Here is a 24011-nt window from a genome sequence, read left to right as displayed (position 1 = left end):
GAATGACCTCACCTCAAATTTAGTTGCACAGAAGGAAATTATATATAACAGGTATCCTGGAAAGGCAGTACTAGCTTTCCTGTCAAAGAAAATTATTCCAGTGCCTTGGAGTAAAAAAGGTCAGGGAAATTATATACAGTCTTGTATTGAATCCTTTTGCTAGGTGAGCAGGTCAGTTCATGTTTAGAGTCAAGAATGCATGGAAATCTTCAAAGTATTGTAATCTCTTTCTGAAAAATCACTGGCAAAGGTTGTATTTTTTTCTTAAGCTTTTTAAGAGTCTGTTCCAGTATTTAGCAACTTGATTATTAACGGATCTTCCTTTTATTTAATCTAAATATCTCCTGTAATTTAAAATGATTTCCTATTCACACTTGAAAGAGATATTAAATTATTTAAAATCTCTTATTTAGGGATGGGCTCTGAAGGGAAGTCACCCACAAATGTTAAAACACATGCAAAAATATAATATACAAGTGATTTGTTGTATGGATTAAGATTACTTCATCTCGCAAAACTCCATGCTACTTTGGTGACAGTTACACTCAACTCATCTGTTTGATTAGCCCCACACTGAGTTTTTGCAGAAGAAGGAGACTAGGTGGTATTTATCTTTATATTTCCAGTGTCATGTAGTGTAGGGATTCCCTATAAATGCCTGTTAAAAAATGACTAATGAACTATTGGTTTCATTTGATTGACTCCACTGCCTTACTGTTAATGCAGGAGCAGGTACAGTGTCCTGGTGGGTCCTAATTCTTCATAAAGAATTTCCTATGGCCTAATATTACATGACTTTTGGAATAGATTCAAGCATAGATAAAGACATTGCTACATTTTCGCTATTACTGCTGCCGCTGAGAAAAGTATCAAGGTTCAAAGGCCAAGAAATATTAGAGGATTGTTGCTTATTATTTCAGATACTTCATCTAATGGGACCGATGGTAGGTATTTCTATCTTCCTCTGCTTTTCTAGTTAAAATAATAATAATTCAAAAATCCCCTCAAAGTCTGAACACAAGGCATCTCTGTTATAATAGTTTTTATTGTTTATTTGAGTCATTATGTATGTAGTAACAGAAGTTTAAGAAGGCACAGTGATCTAAGGAAAGAGTAGGAATGTGGGAACAAATAGATGTAAGTCCAGTTCTTGACTTACCCGTTATTAACAGAGTAAGATATATAGATTCTCTGAGCCTTAGATTTAATGTAGAATGGTGATACCATTGCCAGCTTTGTATGTATTGTTTCATGTATGGCTGTTGTACACAGCAAGTGGAATAATGTGTGAAGCCTAGTATGCATGAAGTAGTCAACACATAAGAGTTGCCCTTCCTCATTGTATATTCATTTACGATCAACAGAACTGTCTTGTATAGTTGTTCAGGTACGTCCTACAAAAGTTGTCCAACCAAAGGGTGAGTAGGGAGTTGAAATCCAGCCCATGCTCCACTCACCAATGGGTGTAGTCCTTGCCCTTCCAGAGGAAGAGGTTGACATCTTAAAATCTCGTGGATTAATGGTGGACCTGAAATAAATCTCCTTATGACATTTTGGTTACTTTTGTCTGGCACATGATTTGTTTTCAGATTTGGGCACGAGTGACCAGCTCATTCACAAAGTGGAATAATACTGAAGTTTCTACCTCTACAAATCTGTGTGTTTACAACTATAATTTTTATTGGGTGGGCATGTATTCAAAAAGTATAGACTGTTTCACTTTACTTATAGTATCACTTAAAGAAACAAGAAAACTATTGTTTTTCTTCCTCTCCATTTCTTAGGGATTAGTAGGCCTGTTGTAGCACTTGAGACATCAGTATGTAATGATGGTAGTAGCCCTGGTATAAGTATAATATTCGATTTAGTTTAAAAATTATAACAAATTGGTCTTAACAGTTAATTAGCTCTTAGTATGCACCAGACCATTCATACTATTTTCTAATTTGGCCCTCATAAAATCCCTGTGAAGTACAGGTAATTATTATTAACCTTTTAAAAAAGTGCTTAGCACAATACTTGGCATATAACAAGGCCTCAATAAATGTCATCTATCATTCCTATTTTATATCTAAGGAAAATGAGGCCAAAATATAAGGCCACTTATACAAGGTCACACATGTAGTTCATGGTAGCTAGGATTTAAGCAAACATATTAACTTTTCATTGGGTAATTTGTCTCTAAAATTTTTTTTTTTAATAATGCTAGATTGTTGACCAGCTAGCACAAGTGAACTCCCACTTCGAGTGATGATGTACTAGGTAATTCAGAGAACATCTAGACAAGCTGGAAAAATATGGAAATAAATCTGCCTGAAGTAGGATTGCTGGATAAAATACAGGACACCCACTTAAATTTGAGTTTCAGATAAACAGGGAATAAGTTTTCAGTATAAGTCTGTCCCAATTATTACAATGGACAAAAAACTAAAAAAGGTGTTCACTGTTTATCTCAAATTCAAATTTTATTAGGAATCAGTAATTGTTTCCTCCTAAAACTGGACATCCTAGCCTGAGGACATCAGAGACCTAGAAAGACAATGGAAAATATTGAAGACAAGGTCCAGAAGAAGAAAACTTCTGCTGTTTCCCTTGGTGGGGGGCCTGTGTTGATTCCAGAAAAATGCACTGAGAGGCTGGGAAGGTGAAAAGAATTTTTGACAGATTGCAGGGCTAAGGGGATAAAAACTTAAAGAGTTCAGAGCCTGCCAAAGAGGACTTGGATGAGTCCTTCATGATTCAAGTTGGAGCCCTGAACAGCAGAACAGATACCAGAGAAATACACCAACCCTGGCCCTTCAAATCATTTTAAGTCTTGAAATTCAATTGAGGTTATTCTGGATTGCTAGGTATAGCCCAGAAGGAAATGCAAATCCTCTCAGCAGGAAAATAACCCATTCTAAGCCTCAAATTATCTCCATAAGTTTTCATTTACAGTGTCCAGTTTTCAACTAAAATTGATCAGGCACATGCAGAGTATTTTTCTACCGGTAAAAATACCAATAGAAAGACCAGCACTATAAATAGACTTATAGGGTTTTCAGATATTGGAGTTATCAGACACAAGCTTTAATGATCATATACTTAAAGCATTCAAAGAAATAAAATATAAGATTGAAAATATCAGCAAATAATGAAGACTCTAAAAAAGAACCAAACAGAAAATTCTGGATCTATAAAACTACAATTTTGAAATAGTGTACTCTATGGATGGGTTTAAAGCAGATTTAACAAAATACAGGAGAAAACTTAGGAAACTGGAACATAGGTCAGAAAAAGAAATCCAGAATAAGGTATGCAGAGAAAAAGGATATAAAATATTGAAGAGAAATAATAAACATATGTGATACTAGGGGGTGGTCTAAAATACCTGTAAACTGTAATCCAAAAGGAGAAGAGAGAGATAGTGGTGCTAAAATTAAAAATTCTCCAAAAGTTATGAAAGACATCAAGCTGTAGATACAAAAAGCCCTATGAGTCCGGAAAGAACACAGCATCCAGACATCACTGTAAAAGTTCAAAAAAGAAGAAAAATGATCACTTCATCAGCCAATGAAGAAAAGAGCTAGGTTACCTTCACAGGAGCAACAGTTAGACTGACAGACGACTTCTCAACATAAACAGAAACAATGGAAGGGAAAGGAATGACAGCTTCAAAGTGCCGAAAGAAAATAACTGTCACTAGAGAATTCTGCAACTGGTAAAAGTATTCGTTAAGAATAAGGTGCTTACTCCTGTTGCTATCCAGACATTGCACAGGTTGAAGCACCACGAATATCTGAACTTCATAGCAAGTTTTTAACTATCCATATGTTACAATGTCTACAGTGCAGAAATGCCCAAATCTCATGAACGGAAGTGTGATCAGAATTGATGAACTAGACAGACATATGGATCAGTGCATTAGCAAAATGTCTTTCATTGTGAATCACTTATTTGTGTAAAAGGAACCACATTATCTATGTAAGTAACATTCTTTAGCAAGAACAATGAACTTAAGTCTATGAATATTTCATTTGCAAAATAGACATGAGACAAATGTAAACCACATCCTCAAAATCCAGGAAACCCAATTTTAACTCAAGAAGCTATCATCACTGTGAAAGAAACAGTTTCAGTAGTAATCTAGAAGGAGTAGTGGAAAGTACAATATCTTCAAATGATCAAAAAGATCAAGAAGCAAAGCAATAATAAGATATAAATTAAATTTTGAGTCTGAAGAACATTTAGCTTCAGTAAGAGGAAACAGCAAGAGCAGTTCTTTCAAAGAAATAATCAACATTAATGGTATAAAACCTGAGGTCCTCCCAGTCTATCCTACATGGCAGTATGTTCGTTTGTACTTGGTTTTTTATTTAAAAATATGAATTAAATGGGTTTTAAGAAATAAGCAGCTTAGAGAAAGGCTGTGACTTTTGATCAAGACAAAAGGAAGGGTGAAGGGCTTCTTAACAAATGGAATGCACTTGTCAGTGCATTGACAAGGCATATAACATTGCAGATTCTACTACATATGTAAAGATATAACATTGGAAAGGTATTTTAATTTAAAGTTGATATTGCCTGCTGGATCTCATTAAGGTAGAGTTTTAAAGTGCCTCACGCAGGGGGTCCTGGTTTTAGACCAAACCCAAAATGAAGCAGTCACCTTTTACACACGTTTGTTCTGTTACATTTAATCTCAGCAACTTGAATCCAATACCTCATTCAAAAGAAGAGCATTATATAAGTGTATAAGCCATATTAAGTTTTACCAAAAAAACTTTGCTCTCTTATAAACAGCCCTGAAAGTCATGGTGTTTCTATTTGGTTCTCAGATGATATCTTTTGTAGTAAAATTCTCATTAAAGTAATATATGACTCTAACAGAAAAAAGTCACATTATTAAAGCATATCATATTGATTTGTCAAAATTTTGTAATTTGGTAAAGATATAATCTTACTTGGATTTGCACTTCCAGAAATGATATAGAAAGCTGTATTACGGACTAATTACATTCACTTTGTACAAAATTGGAAAATAAGTGAAGAAAATAAAGTCATAAATTTTGAATGAGCAGAGAAGATATTTGCATCTTTAGGTATTCCACATTTGCCTAACATAAAAATTGCCATGTGATAAAGTCACGTTTGTCTAATAGTTAACTTATGATTATTTGAATGAAAAATGGTTAATTGTAACTTTTTTCAATTCTGTTAACTGGTATATCTTTTTAATATCAAGAATTGTATATTATTTGACTAATTTCCTATTTAGAACAGCAGCATAAATCCTATGTTAATGCTTCAAATATGGTACCACAGCAAACGTGGGAGATTGATGAAAATGAATCATTATGTGAAATGATACTAGAACTTTACTTTATGGGAAGTACTTATTTCGGGTGTTACAAGGCCAAATCCAAACTCAAAAACAATCCAATAAATGCTTTTTGTTTTCTATTTCAGTGCTGGTTATTATCACCCCCTAGACAGTGTTTCTGTTCTCTGGGATCACCACATATGGAGTGTTTGCTAAAAGGCAATTAGAGCCTTCCTCTTCCTGCTAGGATAGAGTAATTGTAGCAGATTAATGCTTCTGCTGCCAACTAGATAAGCTTTTTTTAAAACAAAATATTTAAAGCACTGCAGAATAATGGAAGCAACAAGGACCACAAATTCTAGTCGAGGGAGTACTGGTGAGATGAGCTGATTACCTGCAGTCCCTTTGCCCTGGTGGCAGGGAAACTGGCAGAGCTGCTGTGGCCCTCTGGGGCCAGAGTGAAGGACCTGAGACCTCAAGTAGCCAGCTGGTTTCCCCTCAGACATTTGCTGAATCCTGCATCATGAAAACATCTGAAAAGTGAGCCGAAATCTTTGTCTCTTGGTACTGAGGAGACCTGGCAAGGAGAGTCAGGGAAGGGTCCCAGGTGAAAACCCTCGGCTCTCCATGAAAGACCTGGAGAGGGATCTCTAGGAAGAGGGTGAGCTAAAGGGAGACTGAGGCTTACCAAGACTGGACTGCACTCCACTAAGCTCATCCTCTTATGGGGTCAAGGCCACCAGCACCCCAACAACCTCACTGAGGGAAGAGCAAAATCTTCTGAGGGAAGATGCCATCGCCAAAGTATCTACAATATTCCACACCCAGTTTACGGCAACTGAAAATTACCAAGTATGATAAGAGACAGAAGCAAATGACCAAAAGCAAGAAAGAAAATGGAACTAGGATCCTGATATTGAAGTCATTAGACAAAGACCTCAATGAAACTATGATTTATACATGCAGAAAATGAAGTGCAGACTTTGCCAGAAAATTAGAACCAACAGAAAAGGATCAAATGGGGATTTAATTATTGAAAAACCGAAGAGTTGAAGTTAAGAACTCCATACATGGGGTTAGCTGCAGATCAGATACAGCAGAAAGAGGGTTAGTAAAGTGGAGCATAGGTTGATTGAAAATATCCAGATTGAAGAAAGAGAGAGAAAAGAGGATGGAAAGGACAGAGGAGAGAATAAGGGACACAGTGGAATGAGTGGGGCAAAGACAACTTTTGAGGAGACAATAACTTATTTTCAAGCCTGGATAAAAACAAGAATCCCTTGTAAGCATGTCGTAGTTAAACTCCTGAAATCCAAAGGCTAAGGGAAAAGTCTTCAAAGCATCAGAGCAAAAAACAAACAAACAAACAAACAAAAAACAAAAAACCCAAACCTACATTATCTTCAAAGGAAAGACAAAAACACTAAACTTGATTTTTCAGAAGACAGAGAAATGACATTCCTAAGTGCTGAAGAAAAGAACAGCTAACCTAGAATTCTCTGTATCTCGTGAAATCATCGCTCAGAAGTGAAAGTGAAATAGTGAGGTTTTCAGACAAAGAAAAACGGAGAGGATTTATCACCAGTAAGTTTTCACTAAAAGCAATACTAAAAGCGAGCTCTTTCTGTTAGGAGGAAAATGATCCCAGAGAGAAGGAAGGAGGCAAACAGAACAGGTTGATGTGTGAATTAGGCTCTGCTTCTTGATTTGGGTGTTGTGTACATGGATGTGTTCACTTTCTGAAAATCCCTAAACTCTGCATTTAAATTTATGCCCTTTTCTATGTGTGTTTTGTGCTTCACTTAGGATTTTACCAAAACAAAGCAAAACCAAACAAACAAACTGCTAAGGGGAAAACTTACGGCCTTACATGCATACACAGAGGAGAAAAAAATGAGCTAAGAATCCATCTCAAGAAGTTAGAAAAAGGACAACAAATTAAGCCCAAGGGAAGTAGAAGGAAGGAAATAATAAAAAATAAAAGTAAGAGCAGAAAGTAATTAAACAGAAAACAAATATATATAGAAGATCAAGAAAACCAAAAGTTGGTTCGTTGAAAAGACTAATAAAATTTAAAATCCCTGCCCAGTGAAGCATAGAGGATTAACGTGTATGTGAAATGAAACAGGAGTATTGCACAGCTGCTGGCACTCTTAGCAGTCCTCCCTCCTGATGGAGTGGGCTGAGCTGTCTCGGAGCTGCCCTGGGGCATTTAGGCTGAGGTAGGGTTTCCCAACATATCCTCCAAGGCCAAATACAGGCCGCAAAGTCAAGTGCCTTCTCTGTCATATATTTTTGTCCCAAATCCTGGCTTACTGGGGTGGGTCTCTGCATTTCAGTCCAAGTGGAGGGGAGGGTCATGGCTTGTCAGACGGTGGAGGACTGAGTTGCCTGGAACTGAGATAGGACACAAACCAGAAGGCTGTAGACTGACAGACTACCATACTGAAGAGCTCCAGAAGGTAGGAAGTATGGCTCCTAGCATGAAGGCAGAGGGCCATACGGAGACCCTTCCCCATATCCTGTGCTGATTACTTATGTCTTGAGTCAGCTCTTGACTTGCTAGTGGGTGTTCCAGAGGTGTTTCTGGGAAGTACATACTTTTGTTAGGTATTAGCCAACCTTTTCCAGATTGGGTGCCAAGAAGTGTGAGGATATACTGGGGGGTCGGTCTGAGGTATGAAGAGTAGGGTTTTTGAGAGTGTGGGGTGGAGGGGGGATGCAATCTCAGCATGACTTTTAAATGAACCCTTTATAGTCAGGGAGAGGATTTTGAATATCACCTTTTAAAACTGGATGGAAGTGAGAGCCACAAATGAATGTCAGGTGGCTATTTTAGAAGATGTAACTGATGAACAGGTTTCATGATATTGGAGCATGAGATGCAACACAATTTCATGGTAAAGAAGGGCAGAGCTCAAACTCATGGCTGTTCAGGAGGCTGGGAGGATTCCAGTAACCCTTTGGGCTAACCAGGTCTATCCTTGGCCACACACAGCTCTTAGGAATGGTAGTACGAGGCAGGGTATAATTTCTGATATGTGGTCACCAGACATTCCTGTGACCTTATTAACAGGGCTGATGTGTTACCAACTCCAAGGGCACCATTCACACAGAAGTCTACAGAAATGGCTCTCCTGGAGTTATGTATCAGGCAACCATGCTTTAATCTCGTGAATGGGCTGCATGACAAGATGAAATCCTCAAGGGTAGGCTTCCTTGGCAAGAAGTATAGGAGTCCATCCTAGTGGGAAAAAACTGCTCTTACCTGGATTCCCCCTTTCCTCTCAGGGTGCCTCTCTTTTCTCCCTGCCCAGTTGTCCCTTGGAATCTAGGAGACATTGTTAAAGTTTCTCACAATTTGATGCTCAGTTGGGACTAATGTGGTCAGCTGAAGATGGGGCTGATTGACCATAGTTTTCTATGGGGAGAATTTTGCAGCCTGGGAACACTCAAACCTGTAGTTCTGGGCCCCGAGAGCACCCACCCACCCACCATTTTGGCTTCCTGGCACGTAGAACTTGGTAACTCAAAGCACATATAAAAATGCTAGGCCATCTGGCATGCTGCATATCGGATTGGCTGCTGCTTTTCTCAGCTGCAGTTGATTCTATAAAAAATTAATAAACAGAAATCTACATTAAATAGAGTTAGGAAACCAGAAAGGGGAGCTGTCTTGCCCTGTGGTGATAGCAGAGCCCAACAGGAAGAAGAAAGCCTCCTCTTCTTTCCTGGCAAGGACTCAGGCAATGAAAAGCCATGGACTCTTTGTTTACTACAGCCCTTCTGACTTCCTTATCCTCTCTATAAAAGTGTTCTCCTGCCCTTGCTGTAGGGGGACTTGCAAGTGGCTCACTGTGGTTGCAGACCCTGAACTGTGGGTGCAATTCTCTGCTGATCCTGAATAAATGATCTTTGCTGCAGAAATATCTGGCAGTCTATTTGTTTCAGGTCAACAATTCTGACCTGGGATACACTAACTGGATGCTGGGTCCCTCTAAGGGATCTCTGACACCAAAAAAGCAGCCTTTACAACAAGCAAGTTCCTTTTCTGAAAAAGGAACACTGCACTCCATTGGTGTGGGTTTCATGAAAAAAAAAAAAAACATTTGAAGGTTTGGAGTTTACTGGAATTGTTGCCTCTTGGGAAAAAAACCATGTCTGAGTGGAGACACTGATCTTGAATATTTGGCTGATTTGTGGAGGTCAACCGGGAAGGGTCTGCAGACATGAGATGCTTTGACTGGGCAGGTTAGTGTCAGGGCAGTTAGAGAAGAAAGTGATGAAGGAGGCACAGATGCCATCCTGTAAAACCCGGGAACTATCAACGCAAGTTAACGGTGCTGCCTTTGTTCAGCTGGCAGGGGCTCCCTTTCTGTCTAGAATGTGTAGGCCACTCAGCTGAACTGGAAATTTCAGCATCTTTTTCTGGGTAGGCTCAGCGATGTGTCTATACCAGATGACCAAGAACCGTCCTGGAGGAAGGTGTGTGGAGGTGGAAGAGGTGATAGACGACCCTCTGCACACCGAATTCAGGCTCTTGCTTGTATGGAACTGACTCTACCACTTACTCTCTTCTACCCTTCCTCTAGGTACAAGAACAAGGCTTTATGAAATTATTCCCATCATGCACTCAGTTTAGCCTGGTGCCCACTGACAACTTGGAGCGTCCTATAAGCTTCGTATCATCCTCCCGTGTTTCGTACGAGGGCTCTCAGGACACCTTTCCTGATCCCTTTGCTGAGTTCCATGTTCCTGCCTGTTGTCCAGCCTCAGCCAGTGTCAGCAGCACGCTGAGGATGCTCTTCCTGCTGCTCTTCGCTTGGCCTCCGGGGACCTACCGACAGAGGGCGCTGCAGGGGCTGCGCAGCCGGAAACCCCACCGGAGGTCCAGCCGCGAGCTGAGCTGGAGCCGAAAGATGGAGACGGAAGGAAGTCTTGCCCATCTCCATCCCGGAGAGCGGGAGAGTCCAACCCTTGTAAACATTTGCTTTGTACTGTTGTAAGGTCACTGTGGTCATTTCATCTGTGTCAAGTACCCAGGACTTCCATTTAACTGGTCTTGATGTTTCTTAACATTGAGTTTGCCTGTAATTTTCTCCAATTTGGGAACTGCCGATGATTAGGCTAGTGAAAAGGATGAAGTCTAATCGTAGGTTATTTTAACTATTATTTCTTTTCCATGTTCCCATACTCTTTTTACTGTTTCCCTTCTATTATTATTATTTTTTTTAAGTTTGACATAATCCACTCTTCCCCCTCTGAAAAATATTTCATATTCTTTTACTACTTATCTTTTCCTTTGTTAAAGGCTCAGCCAGGCCTTAAAGGTTTAGTTTTCACTAGAAATTTGTGTTCTCTGTTACAGAAAACTCACACTGTAAAATAAATCTCTATTTTTCAAAGGGTAACTATTCATGGAGTGAGAAAGAGACTAACAGGTTTTAAATATAAGGAATAGGAGTCCCCTGAAAAGGCCTTAAGTCTATGGGCTCAAATTTATAGATTTTGTATAAAAGTAGGAGTGTTTTCTATATGTCATTCTCTGGTAGAGGGCGCAGTATTTATAACTCTATTTTTTCCCAAGGAGATGGAAGCATAAGACACAATTCCCCACTTATTAGACGAGTTCTCTGATTTGGATTTTCAGCTCATTGGCCTTGAGCAACCTGGGAGAAACTGGCATTCATTCTGGTGAAGGTTAAAGACAATTGGCTCCTTTTTCCTTTCTGCGTTTTGTCTGCCCTCTTCCCTCCAGTAACAGCTGGCCATAGCAATGTGGGCATAAATACGGACCAGGTGCTGCTGCAGACTGGTTTTGCTTGGAAAGAGGGAAACATGGCTTAGATTAGCAGCTGCTGCAATGGATGAGGCATTGCTTGCATCTTCTAGATTTTGTGGGTTTTGCAGTATTCTTGGGTACCATGTCAACTCTGGAATTTTGGGCAAGTGTGATACATGAGAATTTGTGAGGAGTTTTCACTTTTTCCATATTATTTGGATTCTGAACTCTTTCCTGGCTGTCCAAAGCTGGTGTGGACAGTATAGTTGTCATCATTTGAAAATGGCCTTGGAGTTGACTAGAGACCTATCTTGGCTAATGTCAGAGACTCCTGGGGGTGACCTCTGAACTGGCTCCAGGTACGTATGGGGGCAGTGATGAGTGTCCGGGAAGGTCCACACGGTGTGCAGGCAGGACCACCCTGACCTCTGTGGCTCTCTGTCCTCACCAAGAACTCTGCAGCTGTGCATGACCAAAGACTTGGCTGAAAGGCTCAGGGGGTCAAAAGAGAAGAATGAAGTGGAAAAAGGGAAAATTCCCCCTTCCCACGGCTCTTCTAGCATCCAGTTCCTGGGCCCGAATCAAGGGAGGAGGTGCTACAGTGTTTGGTGAGATTTCCTGTGTGGACTGGGCTGTGTTCACTAGAGAGCAGAGTCCTCTGCTTTGAAAGGTGGTACCTCTCTGCCACCTCCATACTTCAGGAAGCTGGGTAGGTTAGTTGACTCTGTTCTCTTTGTGGTACCCTCTTGCTGTGGGTCTGACCAGAGACCTCCTGGCTTCTGCCCTCCATCTGTGTTTCTCTGTCTCTTTGTCCTGATGGCTCAGGGGCCATTGGTGAGAAAGATAAGATATGATGGTTGTAGCCCTTGAGCACAAGTCTCCTGCTTCCTGCACAGGTGTTTTGAGCACTAGCTTCATTCATTCATTCATTAACTGAATAAATACTTACTAAGCCCCTCTAAGGGGAGGTGCTACCAGCAACAACAAAAATCTTTAAAAATGTTATTTTTGCTGAAATTATGATGTTTGATACTTTCCTCAAAGTTTCTAGAGGGAATAAGTAATACTTTAAAAAATGTGTACACAAATTGGATTTATACACATCTAACAAATACATTGAAATGAAGGAGATTCTGGATTTGTGTGGGAGAAAGTGACTGAAACCTTGGATAGCCTCTGTCTTCTAGTTTGACTTTCTCACAGCTCTTTATGGTGGGGACTATGGAGCCCCCCACTCAGACTCATCTGGAGGGGAGGAAGGCCATGTTAACCATCTTGACTTTCCTTCCTCTAGTTAAGGATTTGCTAGCCCAGTGACAAATGGGTTCCCACTTTGATGCCCAGATAATTTCCTTGCCAATCACTCTGGGAGGAAAGCCCCCAGCACTGACTCCAACTTCAGAATTCTATCTAATGTATTACCTGGTATCCAGCCCTCCATGGGATCAGAACTCTGCACCGAATCTCCACCTTAGTGGTGGGGACCCTCTGGCCAACTTTAGTCTTATCAGGACATCATGGTGGCTAAAGAGCAGGCTCAGAGGTCAGACTGCCTGGGTTCAAGTCCTGACCCCACCATTTGTTTGTTACTTGTGAATCTTAGACCAGTTGCATTTATCTTCCTGGACCTCAGATTCCTTATCAAAAAAGGGGAAAAAAAACCCTGCCACCTAGGGTTTTCATGAAGATTAAATGGGGCAAGATGTATGAGGCACTCAGCATGGTACCTGGCACATTGGGAGAGCTCAGAGATAGTTAGTTGCTGCTATTACTATTATTATTCCTCTATTCAGGACAGCAGCCTTACCCCAAATGACAGCCCAGGTGTGGGATCTTGTGAGTCACGCACAGATTCCCCAGGGACAAGCACAGGCCACCCTCCTGGGATGGCTGCAGCCACCTCATTCCCATCTGCTGTGTCTAATTGGACATATGGCAATGAGCTTGCTATGCCCTTCAGATACCTGGCTGTAGGTCCAGACACAGCATCTTAGTTAGGTCAGTTTCTCTTGTCTGCCCCACATACTCTCCTGCCAATTTGGCCTCTGTCTGCCCTGGCCTGCCACAGGCCTTTATGAGAGAGCTTTTGTCCCCGTCTCATGGAGATTAAAATGGGCACAATACTCCCTCCTTATTTTGCTGAAGCCTTCTCTGGAGGCAGAGATATGGAGGGCCTCTGCAGCCCTGGTTGTTTCTAGCTCCATGTGTCTGCAACTTACAGTAAAAGAGATTCATTCTATGTATTGAGTGGCTTTGAGGGGGATGGAGAGAAACTGTTCTGTAGAGTTCTAATTTGACTCCACCATATCTGTATAAGTGAAAATCACTCCTGAGTTCTTCCTGTGTCGTCTTCTTTCCCTTCTGATTAGGAAAAGGGGCACCATAGAGTGGTCAGCATAACACATTTTTTTCCTTCCCTCTCTTCTGTCCCCATCCTGCCCCACCCACACTTCAGACTGGCAGTCCATAGTGGGTCAAGGGCTTCCAGGAAAGGTTGGACTCCTTAACTGTTCTCTGCATCCTGTTCCTTCCAACTCCTCATGGACCTCAGTTCATTAAACGTCCCTTCTGTGTCCCGCATCTCCAGCATGCCCATAGACCCTTCCCTTGGGCTGACGAGCACAAGCAGATAAGCCTGGTTTAAATCTCAGCTCCACCACCTGCCACAAAGACTACCATGTCTCTGAGACTGTTTTCTCCTCAAATGCAATGGTAATGGCACCCAGCTCATGGTGCTCTTATCAGCGTCAAATAAAAGGCTGTATTCAGACTATACTACAAAGCTACAGTAGTCAAAACATATGGTACTGGCACAAAAACAGACACATAGATCAATGGAACAGGATAGAAAGCCCAGAAATAAACCCACATCAATTAATCAACAACAAAGGAGGCAAGAATATACAATGGAGAAAAGGCAGCTAATAAGTGGTGCTGGGAAAACTGGACAGCTACATGTGAAAGAATAAAATTAGAACATTCTCTAACACCATATATGAAAATAAACTCAAAATGGATTAAAGACCTAAATGTAAGACTGGATACTGTAAAACCTAGAGGAAAACATAGGCAGAACACTCTGACATAAATCACAGCAGTATTTTTTTGGATCCATCTCCTAAAGTAGTGGAAACAAAAGCAAAAATAAACAAATGGGACCTAATTAAACTTAATTAGGTTTGCATAGCAAAGGAGACAATTGATAAAACAAAAAGACAACCTACTGAATGGGGGAAAACATTTGCAAATGATATGACTGAAAAGGGATTAATATACAACATATATAAACAGCTCATACAACTCAACATCAAAAAAGCCCAAACAATCTAATTAAAAAACAGGCAGAAGAATGGAATAGACAGTTTTCCAAAGAAGAAATGCAGATGGCCAACAGGCACATGAAAATATGCTCAACATTGCTAATCATCAGGGAAATACAAATCAAAACCACAGTGAGATATCACTTCACACCTGTCAGAATGGCTATCATCAAAAAGTCTACAAATAACAAATGTTGGCAAGGATGTGGAGAAAAGGGAACCCTTGTACACTGTTGGTGGGAATGTAAAATGGTGCAGCCACTGTGGAAAACAGTATGGAGGTTTCTCAAAAAACTAAAAACAGAACTACCATAAGACCCAGAAATTCCACTCCTAGGTATATATCTGAAAAAGATAAAGATACTAATTCAAAAGATACATGCACCCCAATGTTCTTAGCAGCATTACTTACAATAGCCAAGACATGGAAACAACCTAAGTGTCCATCAACAGATGAATGGATAAAGAAGCTGTGGTATACATATATATACATGCACAATAGATTATTACTCAGCTATAAAAAAGAATAAAATTTTGCCATTTGCAGCAACATGGATGGACAAGGAGGACATTATGCTAAGTGAAATAAGTCAGACAGAGAAAGATAAATACCATATTATATCACTTATATGTGGAATCTAAAAAATACAACAAACTAGTGAATATAACAAAAAAAGCAGACTCACAGATATAGAGAAGAAACTAGTGGTTACCAATGGCAGGGGCAATATAGGGGTGAGATGTGGGAAGTACAAACTATAGGGTGTAAGATAGGTTCAAGGATGTATTGTATAACAGGGGGAATATTGCCAATATTTTGTAATAACTGCAAATGGAAAGTAACCTTCAAAACTTGTATAAAAATAAAAAATTTTTTTAAAAGGATGTAAGATCCTTGCCAAGAAGTGGACACAAGGATATCCTAAATAAAGGAGAGCACTTACGTGTAGGCTCATTGCATTCAGTCCTTACACGTGTTCAAGCCCATTTCCATTCTGTTTCTCATACTGCCCCCTCAGAGTCACTCTCACAGCCACCCGTCCTGGAGGATGCTTCACACACTTTGCCTCTTCTCTATAGATACAGATTTACTGGGGGGCCCTCACCATTCCTGTGTGAGAGGTTTCCTGGGACTAGGGACTTTCATGGCCCAGACCAGGATCAATCTGAACTGGCCATTCTAACTCTTCAGCCTGCAGTCTTTCTCATCAGCTCCTTAAATTATTTTTTTTTGGCAAACATCACCACAAGCCCCATGTGCCAACCCTCCGCCATGCATTCTAGACCACATGTCCCATGAATCCTCTGATGGCACTCACCAGGTCCTGTTGATGACGCTCCCTTTGATAGCTTCCCCGCCTTTGACTTCCATGGCCCTGTTCATCTGGATCCCCTGATGCTATGGTTACTACTGCTGTATAACAATCAAACCCCAAACGTAACATCTCTGTATTATCATCTCTCAAAGTTCTGTGGGGTGACTGGGCTCAGCTGGGCAGCTTTCCCTTGCTGTCTTGCATGCTGTTGCCATGGGTAACAGCTGGGCTGGCCTTCTGCTGTGCCCTGGGTGGGGATGGCTGGAGCAGCTGTCTCCATGCAAACTTTCACATGGCCACTGTGAAAGCACAGCTGTCTCAGGGCTCCAAGAGCGAGTGTTCTAAGAGATAGGAAGTGGGAGTTACCAGTCTCTGAAAGCCTGGCCTGGAAGCTACACAGCATCACTTCAACATGGAAACCAGGGCAGGGTCACAGAGCCCTCCCAGGCCCAAGGGGAGGGGACACGGACCAGGCCTCTTGATGAGAGGAATGCCAAGGAACTTGTGGCCATACTTAACCCTCCACACTCAATGACCTCTCGTCCTCAACCTCTATCCCTTCCTCCTCCTTCTCCTTCTCTTCCTTTTTCTCAGGACTCCACCCTCAACTCTCACCTCTGCATGCCTTCATGCCTTTGCAAGTGCTGTTCCTTGCCTAGAATGATCTCTCTACCTCTTGGCCCCCAATGACAGTCCTTCCTTCCCACTGGCCAAATCCATCTACTGGCTCCTCTTATCCGTGGGTGGTGATCAACTCTGGGCCCCAAAGCCAGGTTTGGTGGTCCCCTTCACTGACACAGGACAAAAAGAAGGAGGTGCTTGTCTCCCCCTCTTGCAATGTGAGAGCCTCGGCGGGCAGGGACCAAGCCTTCACCTCTAGATCAGAGTCCCTGGAGACCAGCACAGTCCCCAGCAGGCCTCCAGCACTGTAGGCTTCAGAGAGGAAGGTGAGGCTGTATGTTCTCTTACTGAAATGGAAACTCAAGGTAAATGTAGAAAAGTCTCAGTTTGGGTTATTAAGCCTTTGACCCTTTATCTGTGCTGATTTAGAGGTTTCATCTCATTGGGAGAATCTGACACACATCAAACCAGAAGTCAGCTCTATCTATATTGCTGAAAATCTGAACTGAATGATTTGGTTGTACCTTTCTAGCTGTCTTCTGTAACAATGCTTAGTCACTCTTTAATGGTCTGATATTTAATCTATGGACTAAAGATGCATTTTGATGTCCCAGATGTAATGGACTATTTGACCTAGTAAGAGATGGTTTCACACAACAGTTGGGCTCCTCACCTTGGGTGAACTGAGGATGAGCCTGCTGTGTGTGTCCCCTCATTCCTATGTCCTGTCTTCCCACCTGGACCCCTGCTTTCCCACTGCCACACTCCCATTGTCTCATTGGTCCCTTTCAGTCAGAACCACTGCACCTTTATGTTGGCCTCTGGCAGCCCAGACATTATTACTGTATGAATATTTCCAACCATTTCACTCTGGTCTGCTAAAGTGTGAGTGATTGTGTATTTGGTGGCTTGGGTTCCTCCTTCTACCATTCCAGGAGGCTTCTCTCTAGCAAGATTACTTCATTTAGGCTTTTAAAGCAAAATGTGCTGGAAATAAGGAAGGAAGAAAACTGGCATGTGGTGAGGAAGGTTTATGGAGAAGTTTAGCAGGGAGGAACACCAGGGGAATTGTGTGGCAAAAGGACACAGGTGAAAGAGGAAGTGCATTTTAGGAGTGTTGCTGTGAACTGTAGATTCTTTTCTCAAGATTTAAGAAAGACAAGTAAGAACAGAAGCAATACTGAAATTACTTTATGATTGTGTAGAGTGCAATTTTGACCATGGTTTCTCTTTAGGATAGTGTGAACCTGGATAAGCGATGGGGGTAGTCATGGCTTCCAGGGAATTCTATAGTAAAATTAAGATGGCATAATAATAAAATAGCCATTATCATGCAAATATTTATGGAGACGCACTTGTTCCTAAAGGAACACCTTTGTGAAGTGGTATGATTGTCATAAGATTATGATACACATTTACAATTTAGTCTCTCCAAGTAGACTTTCACAGAGCCTATGACTCAAACGTTTATTGCAGTACAAGAGGAGACATAGCTCCTCGGAAAGAACAAAACAGTGATTGAAAATGGCAGCCCACAGTGCAGTTCTTAGCCATACCAGTTCTAAAACCAGAGCAGTCCTGGTGGAAATATGTCCAGATTCAAATAAAAAACTATACCAACGTGTCACCTGAACCATCTGGATTGTTGACGTGATGGGATCCCTGCGGCTGCTCTGGGCAGATCTGGGTGGCCTTCTGGCTCTAGCACGGCTTGTCCTGGCTCTGCCGCATTGCTGCAGAGGAGAAAGCACCAGCCAAAAGTGCTAACCAGGGGAGTCAGCTAGTTCTCCTGGAGCCTTGCTTTCCTTCAGTGCCCATCCGTCTCCAACTTTGGAGTTGCAAAGGATTTTTGCAAAGGATTTGCAAAAGGATTTGCAAAAAGGAGTTGCAAAAAAAAAAAATCCTGCAAAGGATTTCCCCACAGGAAACTCCCAGAATAAGCCATTCAGTTCACGGCTGTCACCAAGACACCACCATGTCCATTCCCAGAGGAGAAATGCACTGCAATCCCTAATTCAAAGCCTTCTCATTATACCACACACCTGGCTGTACCAGACACGTGCCTGGCCCCTCACGTGTGCTTTCTCAGTCTTCACGGGGTCACCGGTGGGGATTGTACATTAACTTCCTTTTAGAGATGAAGAAACAGAGCCTTGGAGTCCAAGGGCCACACCAGGTAGATACTGAGCCCACAGGCCTCTCACTGGGAAGCCACCTGCTGAAGGGTGGGGAAAGGAGGCAAACTCTGCCCCCTGACCTGTGTATATTTCACCTTGCCACTCTCAAGGGGTGTTGTTAAAAACTTTGTTAATCAACTATACTCTAATATAAAATAAAAATTAAAAAAAAAACTTACAGCAGGACTAGGTGCTTAGATTTGCTGTTATGTGTAATCAGGGGCCACTGTGTTTTATTTTTTAATTTGGGAGGACGTGATGGAAAAGGATTGGGAAATGATGTACTGAGAAGGGGTTTGAGGTTTGCTCTTCTGACAAATGCAGGGAGTGATGAAATCAGAGCAGGTAGCAGTCAGGGTGTGAATCTGGAAGCGAGGGAAGAGATGGGGAAGGGGCTGAACCTGAGGGTCTGAGCTGCAGGCGATGCACGACCAGTGGTACAGAGCGGGCAGGAAGCCATGGCAAAACAGAGCAGTCGAAATGACTGCAGATTTCTGGTTTATGCCTGGACAGCTGTGAGAAGGCTGCGATCATGACTGTGATTACATGACTTGACACAAGGGTGGGTAGAGAAAGGAGGTCCCTTTGGGAGAAACTCTCTTGGCTGTAATCAGTTGGCCTTCCAGACCCACTACTCTACTATTCCTGCTAGCAATGGGGAGTGACAATGAACAGGGAGGTACACGTAACAGGTCCGGGCCAGAGATCAAAATAAAGATACCTTCCAGGCAGAATCAATACCTCTCTGCAAGGCAAGCCCTGATTCTGAAGGACTTCTTTCTTTTTTAACTTTTATTGGAGTATAGTTGATTTACAATGTTGTGTTAGTTTCAGGTGTACAGCAAAGTGAATCAGTTATACATATACATATATCCTCTCTTTTTTAGATTCTTTTCCCATATAGGCCATTACAGAGTATTGAGTAGAGTTCCCTGTGCTATACAGTAGGTCCTTATTAGTTATCTATTTCATAGGTAGTAGTGTGTAGATGTCAGTCCCAATGTCCTAATTTATCCCTCCCCCCCCCCACTTACCCCCTGGTAACCATAAGTTTGCTTTGGGAGCACACAGTCAACAAAGACTGTGGTAGCTCCTGAAGTCTTGAGACTGGCCCGCTGAGCCCAACTGCACATATTAGAATATAACATTTGAGTTACTATAACAATACAACATTGTAAGATTTTGTCAGGATAGGTAAAGCTAAAATTTCACTAGTTCTTTCTTTTGTCAGTGTTAAAATTTGCATCTTTACAGTTCTTATATTACAGCAATTATTACTATAGTCAAATAGCCAAATGCCCTCCAGGGAGAAATTATGCAGGGACTATAGGAAGCGAGTCAGGAGTTATTTTCTTTTGTATTTTATCATGCTTGTAGCTCCTTGGAGAATACAGAAAGTATCTGTTTTGAATGTTTCTAATTTGGGGGTACTTTAAAAATCTGATTTAATCAGACCTTTAAAAAATCATATAAATCAATAGCAATTACCTAATTCTAAATTGAATCATAACTCTGAAAGAAATGTGCTATTAGAATAGATTCCAGGCAATCAGTGATATACCTCTACTTTCATAAAAGGAAGTAATAAAAGGTAAAAATAAAGAGAAAAATGGAAAAACCAAAACAAAACCTCATTTATTATTTTAACTCCCACTTAGAATGACCTTCTGTTGTACTTCAATATTTAATGTTCAAAGTTTATAAACTTATTTTTAAGAACGTCTAATTTACCAATTAGATTAATGTGTTTATTACTACCTAGAGACCGTGAAGAGCTTATTTGTGATTCATAACAAACTTCTCTAACCTTCTGGATAATGGCCTGAATTCTGCATTTTTGTACTATAGCAAGAGGATCTTTGATGCTTTGATTTGCATACACTTTGATAGCTACATTAGAACATTCTGTACATCCAGTCTCTTCCTGTTCTTTAATTTGGTACTTGTTCTATCAAACAGGTTTGAAAATGCAAATTATTTCACATTAAAAATATAAATTTTTATAGCATATTATATAGTTTTAATGCATTCAGACTCAAAAGCATTATACACAGTTTTAATGCATTCAGACTCCTATAATTCACTATTGTTTTAATTTATCTGATTTTTTTGTGTGCCCTGAGTCCACAGTCCAATCATTTGCAAACTCAATTAAGCTTTGTCTCAATGAATTTTTACTTTTTGACAAATTGTTACATTTGCACAGAAATACATTCTTAGTATATTATTCATTCATTTGATACATTTGCAAAATGGAAATTCATCCATTTTCCGAAAGCACTGAGGTATCGCTAGTCCAAGAGGTATATTGTGGAGTGGGATCTTCTCCAGTTTGCAATTGAAAACATGTCAGTTTTCTAAAGCACTGAACTTTTAGTTTTTTTTTTTTTTCTTTTTTTTTTTTTGCGGTACGCGGGCCTCTCACTGTTGTGGCCTCTCCCGTTGCGAAACACATGCTCCGGACGCGCAGGTTCAGCGGCCATGGCTCACGGGCCCAGCTGCTCCGCGGCATGTGGGATCCTCCCGGACCGGGGCACGAACCCGTGTCCCCTGCATCGGCAGGCGGACTCTCAACCGCTGCACCACCAGGGAAGCCCCTTTTAGTTATTTTGACTATGACTTGGCAAACTATCTGTTTATTCTAGGACGTTGGAACTTCACCAACTTTGAATACACTCACTCAATTATGACAACATTTTATGTATTTTACAGAGATGATTTTACATTATAATACCTGTCTAATGATATTTAAAGTGTGTCTTCATACTGCTCATGAAGATAATTATGTTAAATGGCTTGTTATTTGAGCTGAATGTACAGGAAATGCTCTATATGTCCCAGAAGTCTTGGAGAACTGCCTTGAAAGGAGTGGTACTAGTGCTAGATTAATTTACACACAAATCCCACTTTTTCACATTGGCTCATGCAGAATGAAGACAGAGTCATGAGGTTTCATATTATCCTTAATACTTATTTCCTTGACTCTAAAAAGATAAAAAAAACTTCAAGGTGTGTTTATGCCTGCACCATTTTGAGCTGATACTGTATTATGACCCTGAATTATGTCTATTTCTCATTTAGTTAAAACCCAGAAGAACAAAATGGGTATGTAGTAAGGAAGGACTCTCCCACTGAACTTCCAGTGTAGACTGGGGCATACAGTCAACAATTATGTCTAATATTAATCGCTACTGCAAGTTTTCACCTCTTTTGTTCTTACTGGCATTTGGGAAGTCATATTATGTACCACTAGCTGGAGCCCATCTCTTTATCCCCATATCAAGCCTGGCCATGTTCTTTATGATAAATGATGCCATCTGTGGGATAGGGGAAGATGCTGGCATGACTAGGGCAAAGGAGGGCCTGCTGGGGAGGATGGAGAAGTAGGGTTGAGGGATGTGGTGAGTTTTGTTGGGGTTTGGCAGCTGGGCAGAGAGGTTTCAGCTGATGTAGCATGAAAGCACAGTCATGAGGCTTGGGGGCACATGGTAGCAGGATTGCGTTTAAGGCATTTTGTCTGGGATCAGCATGCAGGATGGATTCGAGTGCAGAAGAGCCAGAGTTGGGGAGGTAAGTATTAAGGAAAAGGAACTCTCTTGTTGGGAGTTTCATCATGCTTAACGCAAAGTCAAGGGTCAGCAACCACATAACATAAAGTCTTGTCGCCTCTACATCTGGTAGTATCAAACCTCCTGACTGTCTACTCATTCTGCCTGTGCGAATGCAAAACAAGGGGCATTTGTGTCATTTCCCAGAGCAGAGACACCATAAGTAGAGGACAGACACTGAGGCTTTCATCTCCAATCTCTATTCTTTGGAGTACAGTAGGTCTTATAAAATGTTTATTAAGTGAATGAAAATGAGAGTTTTCATCTGGAAAAGAATGGGAGCAAAACATGCTAGAGGATAGTTTTTTGTGAGCTACAAGTCAAATGATAATAGACAACTTTAGGGGAACTTCCCTGGTGGTCCAGTGGTTAAGAATCCGCCTTCCAATGCGGGGGACATGGGTTCAAGCCCTGGTCAGATCCCACATGCCACGGGGCAACTAAGCCCACGAGCTCTTCAGCCTGCATGTCACAACTAAAGAGCCCACGTGCCGCAACTACTACTTAGCCTGCATGCTCTGGAACCCGCGCACCACAACTAGAGAGAAGCCTGCGTGCCGCCACAAAAGATCTCGCGTTCCACGACTAAAGACCCGATGCAGCCAAATAAATAAACAAATAAATAAAATATTTTTTAAAAAAATAGACAACTTTAGGTTCCTGGCCATGTGTCATTTCCTCTGAGAACCAGGCAGCTGGAACAATAGACTATTCCATTTCCTTTCAGAAGTGTTATGCTGAATGAATACCTGCTATGAACCAGAAAATGCATGAAGGGATTTGTGCACTTAGCACTCTCCAGTACCCATGTGGGAGGGGAAAGGGTACATTATAGGTAGTCCGTGCATTCCTTTGGGTGGCAAATATGAGGCCCATGTATATATTTCCTCATGCACCAGTATGGGACCTATGAAAAATTCCTTCCATAACTGCAAAAATGACTTATTTTCAAAGAGAGCGGAAATTTTAGAAACTATAAAATAAGATACATGATGATGAGTTTATACATCCAGAAATGTCAGTAGATCAGGAATGAAAGAAACAGATTGGTGGTAGTAATGTATCATTCCCATCCCAAGGAATTCCCCAACACATTGGGGAACAAGAAGCCTTGAAGAACTGGGTTAAGCGAAGCCCAAACTGGACAACAGGATACAGAAGGGACAAGCATCACAAAGTTGGAAAGTGCCTGGAGGAGCCAGGGAGAGAAAGTTAAGGGCCACGGGCTGGTGTGGATGGCTGTTACCCAACTGCTCTACAGCTCACTACTCACTGTCTTTTAAGCACCTCATTCAATCCACATCTTTTACATATGGCACATTTCTAAGTGAGGCAATGCAGCACAAGAAAAAAGCAGTTGAATTCCGCTTCATCCCGAGCAACAGGAATGGGAAAGGTACTCACGCTCCACAAAGTAAGAGCTGGCATCAATCTTCCAGATGATCTGGCCCCGATGAGAACCAGTGACTCCACGGTTCTTATAGTCCAGAAAGTTTTCCGACAAGACCTCATCTATATTCCCAGGAAAGAAAGAAAGCAGAGTAGAGAAACACATCAGCTAACAGCAGATTTAGAAAAAAATAATAAAAGAGCAAAGGATATTAATGCCACCTCCAGCTCAACAGAAGAGAAAGCACCAGGAATCATAGAATCAGAGAATTCTAATTTTAGAATTTTAATGCAGGAATCTCTTCCCCTCTCCTCAACACTCCTGGCACGTGATCATCTAACTGGTTCTTGAACACCTCCAGAAACAGAAAAAATTGCTGCTACAGCAGTTCATTTCACTTTTTTTTCTTTATTTGCCTGCACTGTGCAGCATGTGGGATCTTAGTTCCCCAACCAGGGATCGAACCCAAGCCCCCTGCAGTGGAAGCTCAAGAGT

General features: G+C 41.3%; 1 protein-coding gene across 1 annotated transcript in view; it reads right to left on the bottom strand.

The window, feature by feature from the left end:
* Positions 1-24011, bottom strand: part of HECW1 (HECT, C2 and WW domain containing E3 ubiquitin protein ligase 1) — a 249871-nt gene that overhangs the window by 215798 nt on the left and 10062 nt on the right. Inside the window, exon 2 of the mRNA XM_060108182.1 lies at positions 23531-23638. Coding sequence (XP_059964165.1) covers positions 23531-23638 — 108 coding nt within the window. The remainder of the gene's footprint in view (positions 1-23530; positions 23639-24011) is intronic.

Source organism: Mesoplodon densirostris, chromosome 9 (assembly GCF_025265405.1).
Source record: "Mesoplodon densirostris isolate mMesDen1 chromosome 9, mMesDen1 primary haplotype, whole genome shotgun sequence".
Taxonomy (NCBI): Eukaryota; Metazoa; Chordata; class Mammalia; order Artiodactyla; family Ziphiidae; genus Mesoplodon; species Mesoplodon densirostris.
This window is presented reverse-complemented; position numbering and strand designations above follow the sequence as displayed.